General features: G+C 41.6%; 1 protein-coding gene across 1 annotated transcript in view; it reads left to right on the top strand.

Moving 5' to 3' along the window:
- The window catches only part of LOC104390759, a gene marked incomplete at its 5' end in the record, with an annotated part of 124,643 nt that overhangs the window by 25,919 nt on the left and 85,289 nt on the right, over positions 1–13,435 (top strand). The window contains 2 exons of the mRNA XM_009999956.1: positions 282–371; positions 1,997–2,017. Coding sequence (XP_009998258.1) covers positions 282–371; positions 1,997–2,017 — 111 coding nt within the window. The remainder of the gene's footprint in view (positions 1–281; positions 372–1,996; positions 2,018–13,435) is intronic.

A 13,435-nucleotide genomic window follows, 5' to 3' on the forward strand; every position in this document is an offset into this window, starting at 1 on the left:
GCAGGGCTCTGCTGCCATGGTTCGCTATTTCCATGTGTGTTTTGGTTATAACCTTTAGTCATTATGTCCACTGCAGCTGTAAATGAGCAAGAGTGTGGCTGTTCAATCTCAACACATTGCTTTCTTATATTTCACCAGCAGAAGGATCATGACATAGTTTTTTCTGCAATTCTAACTCTTTATTGCTGTATCTCTCCCATCCTTAATTGTGAAAAGTATAATTTAAAAATTGTTTTCCTAAACTTAATGTAATTCCTCATAAGAGTCTCTGCATCCTTTAGGAAAACCTCGTCCTTTGTCAATGCCTGCTGATGGCAGCTGGATAGGAGCCGCAGAGCCCTTCTCCAGACCAAGAGCACCAGGGAGAAAAGGCAAGGCTGTAGATCTCATCCGGCTTTCTCTTCCCTTCCTCTCCAAAATTTCCTTGGAGTGATCTAAATGGAAGTGTCTGAATTAGGAATAAAGGATTAATTTTTTGCATATTGTTGATCTGATCCCTGATCCAAGATGACAGTTGTTGGTTTTAGGAGGAATGTCAGATGGCTGTTGTGAGACTTGGGAGGCTATTCAGTGTTGGAACTCAAAGTTTTGTTGTTCTGTCTTAGAATTCTTCTGAGTTTTAAAAGTAGGCTAGAATGATTAGGGCATATCAGTACTATCTTTATAGCACAGGTTTACCATTTTGTTCTTATCCCTGCCCCTCTTCCCTTTCTACTGCATGTAATTTTGATCATAAAACCGCTTTTTTTATACATCTTTCTGTTTGTTTAGCTCACTGTGAATGCTGTTGTAGAAGCAAGCTTGTTCTCAGAAGTAAAATGTAGAGCCTTTTTTGAATTGCTTTGCGCTGTTTCTGTTAACAATATACTCTTCAGATGTTACAGAGTTCTGAGAGAGAAGCTGATAGTTGGGTGGCTTTTTTTCATTCGCCCACGGCCCTTCTCTCCCTCTCCCCCTTTTGCATCTGCAAGGCTATGAATCCTTTTAGAGTTGGAGATAAGAAAGAATGACTAGTTTATTCTTGAAAACAGTTAGGAAAGCTGATGTGTAATTCTAGGGACAGGACAAGCTGAATTCCATTATTTTAATGCAAAAGTACAAGGTAATAACAAGAAGCAGCAGCCTGGAGGACTATTAGAAGCAGACTAAGTAAGAAGATAACAGAGCTATCACCAGGTGGCAGGGCTGGTTTTTTGTGTGCGTGTGTTTTGGTTTGGTTTTGGTGTTGTGTTGACTTTTTGTAATGCTTGAAATGTACTTAAGTCTTTCAGGCTTGTTTGTTAGCTGTATTGGGTCAGAAAAAAGGCAGCCACGGTCAGGTGTCTAGGGAAGAGGAAAGAGGGAGAAAGCATTGCAAATCGATGATCCAAACCAGAAGGTTTGTTAGGTCTCAGAATTTTTTTTTATAAAACCAGAAAATGCTAATGGCAGGTTTTGAAATCAACAGTAATTGGTTTTCTTCCTCTTGTTCGTGCAGGTGAAGATGTCCTCTGCAGATACTTCAGTAATGAAAGGATACCCCCAATCATTGAGGAAAGCCCCTGCACACAACACCCCCTCTCAAGACCAGTGTCTGACAAGCAGTTAATGAGAGGAACGGATTATATTCGAGGCAGCAGGTGTTTTATGAATACAGACCTCCACAACAGTGCAACAATTCCTTTTCAAGAGGAAGGTGCTAAGAAATCATCTGTTACATCGTCCACAAAATCTTCCTCTGCAGAGCCCTCACTGCTGGTCAGTTGGATCACAAGACTGAAATTGTTGACTCATTGACTATTGTTCACGGGACTGTTACCAAGTGCCTTTGCTCATCAGTCAGATTTACTGACTTTTCAGCTTAACTGATGCATAGTGACTAATGTGGCATTCTTTTCTTGGAGAGTCTTATATTTTTGCCTTTTTGTGTGTTTTTTGGATGGATCAGAGTGTTTCATAGTATGAGGAGGGAAGAAAGATAAAGATCAAGTTTCTCTTCCTGGCCAAAAGTTGACAGCATTTATTTCCCTGGAAATGAGTAAAACTTCAGTGATATTGAGGCCACATATGACCTGAATGATTCATAATGACTCAGAGTAAATCACTGCATTACCATAAAGTCCAGTGGCACTTCAGTTGAGTGGCTGGGTGTCAGAGTATGTAGAACTCGGCAGAAGTTGTGTTACTGTCCTGACCAGAAAAGATAAGCAGGGAAATGGCAGTTTTATGCAAGTTAGTGATTCTGTTGCAAGTACTGCATGAGATCAGCCTTGTGAGGAAGAAGTGCTAGTCTTGCCATTCTTTTTCTCTGATATCCAGAGATCTTAAGGAGTCTTAGAGAGTTCTCTTATGCAGAGATCCTAGGAAGTTGGACTAATTTAATTATAAATCAATCCAACCTGATATATAATCCATCTAATTGAAATGACAGTACAAATAAAGAGTGCTGAACAGCTGCAGTGCTCATCCGTAGATATACATCGATTGCTACAACATGCCAAGGAAATGCATCTGGAGAGGTGGTAAAGAATATACATTTTCTCCTTAATTGTTTAAGAAAGATTTGCTGTTAACCAAAGTAAGCTTTTAGAGACAGTCCTGTTGGACTTATGAGAACTTTTATAATGGTTCAGTTTTTGAATGATGTATTGTTTTTATGAAAATATGTGCTATGATACAAGACAGTTGTAAGACATCTTGCTATTTTCTATACAGCTCAGATTTTTCCCCCTCTACAATTTTAAAGTAGCAATGGGTATTTTGGGAGGAAAATAAAACTCGTTTAGCAAAATAAGGGTATATTAAAGAGGTATTGTTTAAAACTGAATGTACATAGATTGTTAGTATACAAACAGTTGTGTTTAAAGTAATTTAAATGTTAAATATAGTTGTATATATTTTTACACTGAAACAGATACAGTTTGTACCTTCCTGTCTGCAGTACTGGGCACAGATTAGTCAAATGAAAAGAAAAAGCCAGTCTTTTATATTTCTCACTAATTATGAGACTATTTTAGTAGCTGATGCATTGCCAGCAGCCTTTACACCTTTGGTCTTGTTGAAGAAAAGAGGAATAATGTGTATTTAATAATTGGTGGGGGAAGAGGAAGGTTAAACACTAGTTTGCACTTTAGTTTGGGGTAGGAATCATACATGATAACACAAGTGTTAAAAAACATATAATTCTGTCTGTAAAGATGTGATCATTCTGCTGCAATGAGTTAATGCAGTAGTGCTACTGCCCTGCAGAGACACAGGGTGTTAAGTTCAGTTCTCAATTACTATGTTTGATTATGATTCACTGGTGATGTAGGTGGAGGGCTGGTTTGGACCTTTTAGATCAAAGCAGTCTGTAAGCTGTCTTTAGCCACTAGTCTCTGCCTCGCTGACATAGCAGTCTGTGCTAGAGAAGTGGCCAAACAGAGCTTCAGTGCAGTTGAATCCCCAACCAGTTTGGTCCTGCCTCAGGGGAGAGGCCTGAAACAGTCACGTTGTAGGCACTGTGTTGGAGTATAATCCAGCCCCAAACTGACGGAACAGTTTAAATTTAATCCACTCTGATACCTTCTATTTAAAGTCAGAGTTGTTGTCTAACCAAGGCTTTAAAACATAACTTTTGCTTGTCTTTAATGTCCTGTTTTTCATGCTTTGAAAATGAATGGGCAAAGGTACACTTTGTTGTATGCTTTCCATGCAGATTGGTGTGGAAGAATCTATGGGTGTACTTGGTTTCTTTGGGTTGTACCCAGGAACACTTTTAAGATACTGTAAAGTTTCCTGCCTTTGTTAACTTAGAAATTCTTTAGGTTTGATTTCAAGTAGTGAAATAACCTTGCCCTAATTTAACAAATAGATTTCAGTCACTGCAGCTATGAGGAAGGCTGAATTTGTAGGCATTTAGACAGGGCCACACTTTCAAAATCTGTCTTGTTGCCTAAATATAAGCCAAACCTGCCACCAAATTAAACCCCCCAAAAACACAACAGCAACCCCCATCTTCTTCCCCAAAACCAACACAACAGCACAGCAAACCCAGTCAACCAATGTCCTCTTCATGTAGATTTTCTCCATGCTGCAGTGACCTAACCATGCTGAGTTAGAAGGTATGGAATTTAACCTTTTGTCAGTCAATCATAAGGATATTTAGTAATTGATTGTCCAGGAAAACAGTTGCCTGGCTCTTATAACAGGGGAAACAGAGGTACTTTTCTGGAAGGAAAAAAAAAAAAAAAAAAAAAAAAAAGTGGTATTGAAGTTTCACAAAATCACAGAATGGTTGAGTTTGGAAAGGACCTCTGGAGGTTATCTGATCCAATCCTGCTGCTCAAGCAGATCCACTATAAAGCTGGTTGCTCAGGACTATGTCCAGATGGATTTTGAATATCTCAAAAGATGGAAACTCCACAGCTGTCCTGGGCAACCAGTCCCAGAGCTTGATCACCCTCACGGTAAAAAAGGGTTTCCTGATGTTTAGAGAGAACCTCCTGTGTTTCAGTTTGTTCCCATTGCTTCTGGTCCTGTCACTGGGCACCACTGAAGAGCCTGGCTCTGCCCTCTTTGGACTGTGCCTTCAGGTATTTGTACATATTGATAAGATCTCCCTGAACCTTCTCTTCTCCAGGCTGAAGAATCATGGCTGTCTCAGCCTTTCCTCATAGAAGAGATGCTCCAGTCCCTTCGTCTTGGTGCCCCTTCATTGGACTCTCTCCAGTACGTCCATGTCTCTCTTATACTGGGCAGCCCAGATTTGGACACAGCACCCCAGGTGTGGCCCCTCACCATTGCTGAGTAAGAGGGAAAGGAGCAGCCCTCTCAGTGTGCTGGCAACACTTGATCTAGTGCAGCTGAGTTTCCACTGTACATTAGCCAAGATCATTGAAAACAGTAATGTGTGGTTTCTCAATCAAAAAGTCAAAAAGTATCGTTTGTTTGGGTTTTTTTTCCCTCTTGAGCTTTATCCATTATTGCTGATGGACTTCTGACCATTGGAGTGTATGTATGCAGAATAAATGCAGCAGAATGTGAGATACCTGGTTTTGTTGCAAAAGCCACACCCTTGATACTGTGAACTTATCATGTGCTCTAATAAGCTGCCTTGACTTTTTGATACTCATGTCTGCAAGTACTGCTTACTGGAAACTTTTGTATAACGTATGGTATGTAGGAGTCTTTCTCTGGGAAGCTAGTGCTTTATTGGCCTTGGCAGAGGTTTGTTGGTTCGTTTTCTGTCAGGTATTTGTTTGGTTGGTTTTTTTTCCTATTTGATTACCAAATGGAAAAGCTCTGATATCTGTTCTCAATAGTAATAGGCTACTTTAGGTTGCAGAATGAATTGTAGATACTGGATGTATGCACCCTTTCTCCACTTCTCTACCTCCCAGGACTTTTAAAAGCAATGACTTCATGTATTAGGAACAAGCAGTCTAACACATTGACCAAAAATGTGGCTGTATCTCTGTGTTTTTGAAACATGAGATTAATACAGCTGAAAGGCTTAAGAGAGCAGTCTATATTCTTTCTAGTATGTATAAGCTGGAGCTTTTTGCTTCCTATGCTGCTAACACTGATTACCAAAAAGCAAATGCATCAAGACAACTTAAAAGAGCAAGCATATAGAGAGCTGTAAGTTTAAGCACTTGATGAGGTGGCCTTTTACCACCTTGATAAGGCCTTTTACTTTGCCTATATAGCTCATGGACACACATGTAACTCTTACCTTTTTTCAAATATCTACATCTCTATAGATCTGATACTGCTACATAGAGGCAGATGTTAAGATATTGGCTGCAAGATTCTCCTCTGATAGAAGTTTTATCCACTGTTGTTGCGTGTTACAGTTATGTAGTCATCATTCACTCTAGAAATCTTGATTCAAAGTGAAAAGGAGTTGTTACTGATCCATTTTTTCCCTTTTCCTGAGAGAAAGAAAGGAGAGTAAGGGAATGTCTGTGGGAGACACATGTTTATAAATCATGTTTAGTTCAAGGAGAAATAGGTTTCTTCTCTTCCAAGGGCAGGCCATCTGAAGAACTCAGGAAAGGTTTTATGTCCATAGCCACCTGCAGCTCAAGTATTTCAACAGAGGACCACTGCCCCATATCCTTCCTCTGATCAAGATTATTCTTAACCAGGATGGCCAACCCTATCAGAAAGCACCTCACCTCTTCAAGCGCTTTCTGGTAGCTGCTTTACCTATGCATATGTTCCACCAAAACTTCTCTCCTTCAACCAGTGGAGCTTCTTGCTATGTGCAGTGCTTGTATGTGGCTTTGAGAGATGACTACTAAGCAAGAGTGTTTCTTGTCTCAGGTACACACAATTATTATTCATTTTTTTAACCAAACAAGGAAGCATGTAGCTCCTATTTTCTTTTCTTCATGTTTTTATTACAAAATGTTAATAATACTAGAAATGTCTTTCCAAGGAAACAGATAGACTTCTATCTATGGAAAGGTCAAGCTCTGATATGGAGATTGGCACAGCATTGTGTAGAGAGCAACTGTGCTGTTGCCACTGTATGATAACGCAACTGGTTGAATAAGCTGTTGCAGATGTGTAGCAACAGCTAATAAAGTCCTTTATTTTGTTTCCAAGAAACAGTGAAGTCTCTCATTGTTTGAACAGTAAATGAAGGGGAAACAGAAGTACCAGTGTGGGAAGAGAAATAAATGGGTGTTGCGAGGAACTGGTAGAAAGCAGATAATTTTAGATGAGACTTTACACTGTTCTATGAAAAGTGCTCAGACTTTAGATGGTTTGCTTCCCTATAGGACTTCTCTTTCCTAGCAAAGAATAGAGATTAAAAACCCAGTCTTCTCTGTCTGTGCACATTGTGCAATATTAACTAGCTGTTGTTTAGCAAATAGTAATATGGCACAGCTCATTTGCCACTGTTGTTACTATGTGAGAAAAATAATAGAATCACAGCATAGTTTGTGTTGGATGGGACCTTAAAGATCATCTAGTTCCAGCCCGCCTTGGCCAGAGACACCTCCCACTACTAGATCAGGTTGCTCAGAGCCCCATCCAAGCTGGCCTTGAACACTTCCAGGGAGGGGACATCTACAACTCCTCTGTGCAACCTTCCTCCAGTGTCTCGCCATGCTCACTGTGAAGAATTTCTTCCTGATATCTAATCTGAATCTACTCTGAGTTTGAAACCATTCCCCCTTATCCTACTGCTACATGCCCTTGTAAAAAGTCCCTCCCCACCTTTCCTGTAGGCCCCCTTCTGGCACTGGAAAGCTGCTATAAGGTGTCCACAGAGCCTTCTCTTCTCCGATCTGAACAACCCGAATCTCAGCCTGTTTTCATAGGAGAGGTGCTCTAGCCCTCTGATCATTTCTATGGCCCTCTTCTGGACTCACTCCAAGAGCTCCATGTCCTTCCTGTGTTGGGGACTCCTGAACTGGACACAGTACTCGAGGTGGGGTCTCGCTTCACTCATAACACTTCTTTTGATGCAGCCCAGGATGCAGTTGCCTTTCTGATTGCTGGCTAATGGTGCTGTGGGTTTGAAAGAATGGCTTAAAGTGAAGAACTATAGCAGTGCATGTCATGATATTCCAGAGTATGGTTGTTTTACTTTACAGTAACAGTTACTGTTACAATTTCTAGTGTATGAATAAGTGCTTAAAAATCAGCTTTTTCAGATCACTCCTTTTGCATTCTAATTTCATTTGGAGAAGGTGACATCTATCCTGTGTTTGTGGAATAATTTTTCATACCCACCATTTCTGTTCTTCTTCTTTGTACTGTATTAATTGAAAAACAAGGGCAAATATCTGAAAATCTGAACTCCCAAAGTCTAATGCACTTTCTTTGTCTAAGAGAATTTGAAATATATTTGTCACCTAAGTTCTTATGATGTGTAGTGAATATAAAGGGTGCTCTCTAGTTTAGTGAGGAAAAAAAGAATTACAGACCTAGGAATAAATCACAGGTAATATTTTTGTGGCTTAACCTCAGAAAAATGTAGGTAACAAGTCAGAAAATGCTATTATGCAAAAACTTGGCTTGTCTCTTAGTATTGAAAGTACAGGTAGCTGTTATAAAAACTATGCCTAAGTTGACTTCCCTAATGAGTACAACATATGTATCCAGATATGCTGCAGCAGCACAGCATTCTGCAGTGCTCTGAATACTCTGTCATGGTGGCAAAACAACATGGTTAATTGGAAAAGATTGCAAAACACAAAAAATTAAAATATTATTTGGTACTTTTGCATATGTCTATAGTGAGGTTCCAGGAATGTGCATTTCAGAAATTTTTAGCAGGCTTCTCTTCTAGTTTGTATTTGCAAGCCAATACCTTGGTTGTTCCCTTACATAACCATTGCAAGAAAATATTATTCTAGATAGTAATTTGCAAGAGGAGACATGATATAAAAAAGAATACTAATTACTTACAGAGACAGAGTTCAGGGCAATTCTTCACGTAATGTGTTTCCTCTAATATTATGGAAATTAATTAGTGTTTGAATCCTGGATGACCAACAGAGGTGGACAGAGTACTGTGAACTGATTATTAGTACTGTATACTAATCAATGGCATAGTATTTTCTTTCCCCTAAGCAGGGCTTGTTTTAAAAACAGCATACTCTGTAAGCTGGGTGCTTGTTTAATAGAAAACGGAGAAAAAATTATCTAAAACGTAGCAAAACCAGGAAACAGACGGTGAAGATGAGCTTTATAGTTGGAGAGGATAAAGAATGTTCTTTTTACAAAAGCATTTTCATTTCCAAATCTTATTACACTGCCATCAGGCAATCTTCACAAAGTGCTCTATGCTTGCAGCTACCTCCTGTATAGACCTTGGATCTTGATGGTAAATTCAGTTCAGACTTTTTCTGCAAGTTTTATTTCCTCATGATCTTTTCTGCATCCTTAGTCAATTTTTGCGTACTCTTATGTGTGATCAGGACAGCAAGACTCTTGTGCGCATGCTTTCCCAAAACTGCCTTTGCTATCAGGATCGGTCCCTTGGAGAAGGGTGGGTACTGGCTTATGCTTGTGGTTTCTGAACTTAGGTAAGGAACTGGTGGGATGATCACACTCAAAGAGTGGTGATCAAAAGCTTGATGTCCAGATGGAGACCTGCAACAAGTGGTGTCCCCCAGGAGTTGGTACTCAGCCCAGTGCTGTTTAACAATCTTTGTTGGTGGCATGGACAGTGGAATTGAGTTCAACCTTAGCAAGTTTGCTGATGACACCAAACTGTGGTGAGGTCAACATGCTGGAGGGAAGGGATACCATCCAGAGCGACCTTGACAGGCTTGAGAAGAAGGCTTGTGCAAACTGCATGAAGTTCCACAAGGACAAATGCAAGGTTCTGCACCTAGGTCAGGGCAATCCCAAGCGCAGATAAAGGACGGGTGGAAAATGGATTGAAAACAGTCTGGAGGAGAAAGACTTGGGGATCATGGTGGACAAGAAGCTCCACATGTGCTGGAAATGTGCGCCTGGAGCCCAGAGAGCCAACTGTGTCCTGGGCTGCATCAAAAGAAGCATAGTCAACAGCTCACTGACCTGTTGACTGGAGGTTATTCTCCTCCTTTACTCTACTCTCATGAGGTCCCACCTGGAGTACTGTCTCCAGTTCTGGATTCCCCAGCATAAGAAGTACATGGAGCTTTTGGAGTGAGTCCAAAGGAGGGCTATGATGATGATCAGAGCAACTCTCCTATGTAGACAGACTGAAAGAGTTGGTGTTATTCAGCCTGGAGAAGAGAAGGCTCCATGGTGGCCTTCCAATACCTGAAGGGGCCTACAGGCAAGCTGGGGGAGGGACTTTTTACAAGGGCTTGTAGTGAATGGACAAGGGAGAATGGTTTTAATCTGTAAGAGGGTAGATTTTGGTTAGACATTAAGAAGAAATTCTTCAGTGTGAGGGTGGTGAAACACTGGCACAGGTTGCCCAGGGAAGTTGTGGAAGCCACATCACTGGAAGTGTTCAAGGCCAGGCTGGGTGAGGTCTGAGCAACCTGATGTAGTGGGAGGTGTCCCTGCCCATGCAGAGCGGTGCGCAACTAGATGATTGTTAAGGTCTGTTCCAACTCAAACAGATTCTGTGATTCTTCCCAGTCTTTGTCCTAGTGCACCATTCGGATCATGACTGAGAAATGCTTGTGCCCAACTAGTAAGAAGCATTGGGTCCTTTGGACTAAACTCTTTTTCCTTCTGTACAACTGTGGCTTCTTTCCTCTCTGTAGTCTGTGTTTTCCTTTGCACATGCTGTGCTTATGGAACACATGCTCTTTGTGGCCATCAAATAGAAAAGCATTTTTCATCTTGCAGACTGTAAGGTTTTATAATGGATAAGAGGTCTCAAGAAAGCTATGGTTTCAAACTAAAATGTAGAAAGACAATCTGGAGAATGAAGAAGGTGGGGCCAGGCTAAGTTGGGTCTGTGCTGCATTGAACACACTTTCAGCAGTATAGCAGTAACTCTGCAGAGAAAACAACCCACACAAGTGCTCCAGGCCCATTTGTTTTTGCTGCTACTGTGCTGCTGGAATATGAAACCAGGGCCATCACTCAAAGTAGTTATATATAGTTCTAGGCACAGCACTTGAGCTGTAAGATGCATGACAAAAGCAGTCATGAGCTGCTGTCAATGTATAATTTCACCAAATTCCACTGCCTACACTGCTGCTTTATTGGCTTAGAATAGTAACCCCTTTTTATCCTGTTGCCTACACAGTGCAAACCCAGCTCTCTGGCAAGTGTGTAACCATCAGTTTTGCCTTTCTTTGTGATAGCCAATACCTGCTGATGAGATTGTATCCTTCCAACAGGGCCTCACACAGTGATCCAAAAGCTCTGTGAATTTGGGTTTCCCTGGACACAATCCAAAAATGGAAAGTCAAATTTAAAAACAATGTTGTTGGGCCAATATCACTTGGAGTTGGGAGTTGTTGTTTTTTTTATACATACTGAATATAGAGCAGGCAGGAGTTGTCTGTTGCACATGCTTTCCTAATAAGAAGAAAAATGACAATTACATATTTGGTGGAGGAAAAAAATCCCAGACCTTTGGGTGTCCTCCAGTTCCTACCACTGGGAGAAATGTGTTTGTTTTAGCTTGACACAGAATATATGTAAGTGTTTCTTTTTAAACCTCCCTGTGTGGTCACCTCAGTTGTTTAGGATGATGTAAGCCACTTACTTTCCCCCTTAAGTGGTTATTCAGTTAACCCTAGTATGGAGTATATGTTTGGGGGAGAGACCAAAAGTATCTTAGGTGATTACAGTAATGGGTACAGAGATGGAGAATTAACCACAAAACAGATGCTGGACAGTGCTGATTTGCAGGGAAAATCCTTGGGGTCACTTCATGGTTGCGATTTCTGTTTCTTCCATGGACTCTATTGTGGAGGAAGGAGACCCTCCACCTTCTATGGGAGAGCAAGGAGCTCCTGAAAAAAGTCACATGGAAGAAAGAAGTTCACAGTTTGCGGAAGGAAGGGCCTTGTCACTTGGGAGAACTACAGTAATGTTGTCAGGGTATGTAGGAAGGCAACAGGGAAGGCCAAAGCCCTCTTAGAACTAAACCTGGCCAAGGAAGTAAAAGAGAACAAAGAAGGCTTCTTTAATACATCAGTGGTAAAAGGAAGAATAGGGAAAATGTGGGACTACTGCTGATTGAGGTGGGAGCACTGGTAACAAAGGATGCAGAGAAGGTAGTTACTGAATACCTTCTTTGTTTCAGTCTTTACTCTGAAGACCAGTCCTCGGGAATCCCAGACCCTGTAAGAGAGAGAGCCCAGAGGAAGACTCTCCACTGGTCAATGAGAATTTGGTTAGAGATCAGTTAGGTAAACTGAATATACAGAAACCCATGAGTCCTTATGGGATGCACCCATGAGTTCTTGAGAGAGTTGTTGCTCTGCCACTCTTCATCATTTTTGAAAGATCATGGAAAACAGGAGAGGTGACTGAGGACTAGAGGAAAGCCAATGCTACTCCAGTCTTCAAAAAGGGCAAGAAGGATGATCCAGGAAACTACAGACCAGTCAATGTCACCTCCATTCCTGGAAGAATGATGGAGCAGCTAATTCTGGAGGTCATCTATAAGCACATGGAAGAAATAAAAGTTATCAGGAGTAGCCAGCATGGATTCACAAAGAGGAAATAATGTTTGACTAATCTGATAGCCTTCTATGATGGTGTGACTGAATGGGTAGAGGCAGGGAGAGCAGTGGATGTAGTCTACCTTGACCTTAGCAAGGCTTTTGATGCCATCTCCCATAGCATCCGCTTGAGCAAGCTCAAGAAGTGTGGGTTAGAAGAGTGGACAGTGAGATGGATTGAGAACTGGCTAAACAATAGAGCCCAGAGGGTTGTGATCAATGATGCAGGGTCCAACTGGAGACCTGTAACTAGTGGAGCTCCCCAGGGATCAGTACTGGGTCCCGTCCTGTTCAACATCTTCATCAACAACCTGGATGAGGGGATGGAGTGCATCCTCAGCAAGTTTGATGATTATATGAAACCAGGAGAATTGGCTGATTCACCAGGAGGCTGTACAGCCATTCAGCAAGATTTGGACAGACTGTTGAACTGGGCAAAGAGGAACCTAATGAGGTTTAACAAGAATAAGCGTAGAGTCCTGCACCTAACAAGGAATAACAACGTGCACCAGAACAGATCAGGAGCTGACCAGCTAAGAAGCAGCTCTTTGGAGTCCTGGTGGGCAACAAGTTATCCGTGGAGCAGCAATGTGCTCTTGTGGCCAAGAAGGCCAATGGTATCCTGGGGTGCATGAAGAAGCATGTGTCCAGCAGGTCGAAGGATGTTCTCCTCCCCCTCTATTCTGCTGTAGTGAGACCTTATCTGCAGTATTGTGTACAGTTCAAGAGGGATAGGGACTTACTCGAGAGAGTCCAACAGAGGGGAACAAGGCTGATTAGGGGACTGGAACACCTGTCTTATGAGGAAAGGCTGAGAGACTCAGGGCTGTTTAGTCTAGGGAAGAGAAGACTGAGAAGGGATCTTATTAATGTATACAAATATCTGAAAGGTGGGTGTCAGGAAGGAAGGGCCAGTCTCTCTTCAGTTGTGCCCTGTGATAGGAAAAGGGGCAGTGGATGCAAACTAGAACACAGGAAGTTCCATCTCAACATGAGAAAAAACTTCTTTTCTGTGAGGGTGACAGAGCACTGGAACAGGCTGCCCAGAGAGGTTGTGGAGTCTCCTTCTCTGGAGACTTTCAAGACCTGTCCAGATGCATTTCTGTGTGACCTGCCCTACGTGGTCCTGCTCTGGCAGGTGGGTTGGATTTGATCATTTCCTAAGGTTCCTTTCAATCCCTAACATTCTGTGATTCTATGAGGATGCGTGTTCACCATGCATGGTGACATTTTGGCAGCAGCCAAAGAATCAGAGGACAACCAGGTCCCATTTACAGTGCCACTTTCAGCAGAATAACTGATCTCCAAAATGAATTATTTCCCTT

The sequence above is a fragment of the Chaetura pelagica genome, unplaced genomic scaffold, assembly GCF_000747805.2.
Source record: "Chaetura pelagica isolate M959 unplaced genomic scaffold, ChaPel_1.0 scaffold135, whole genome shotgun sequence".
Taxonomy (NCBI): Eukaryota; Metazoa; Chordata; class Aves; order Apodiformes; family Apodidae; genus Chaetura; species Chaetura pelagica.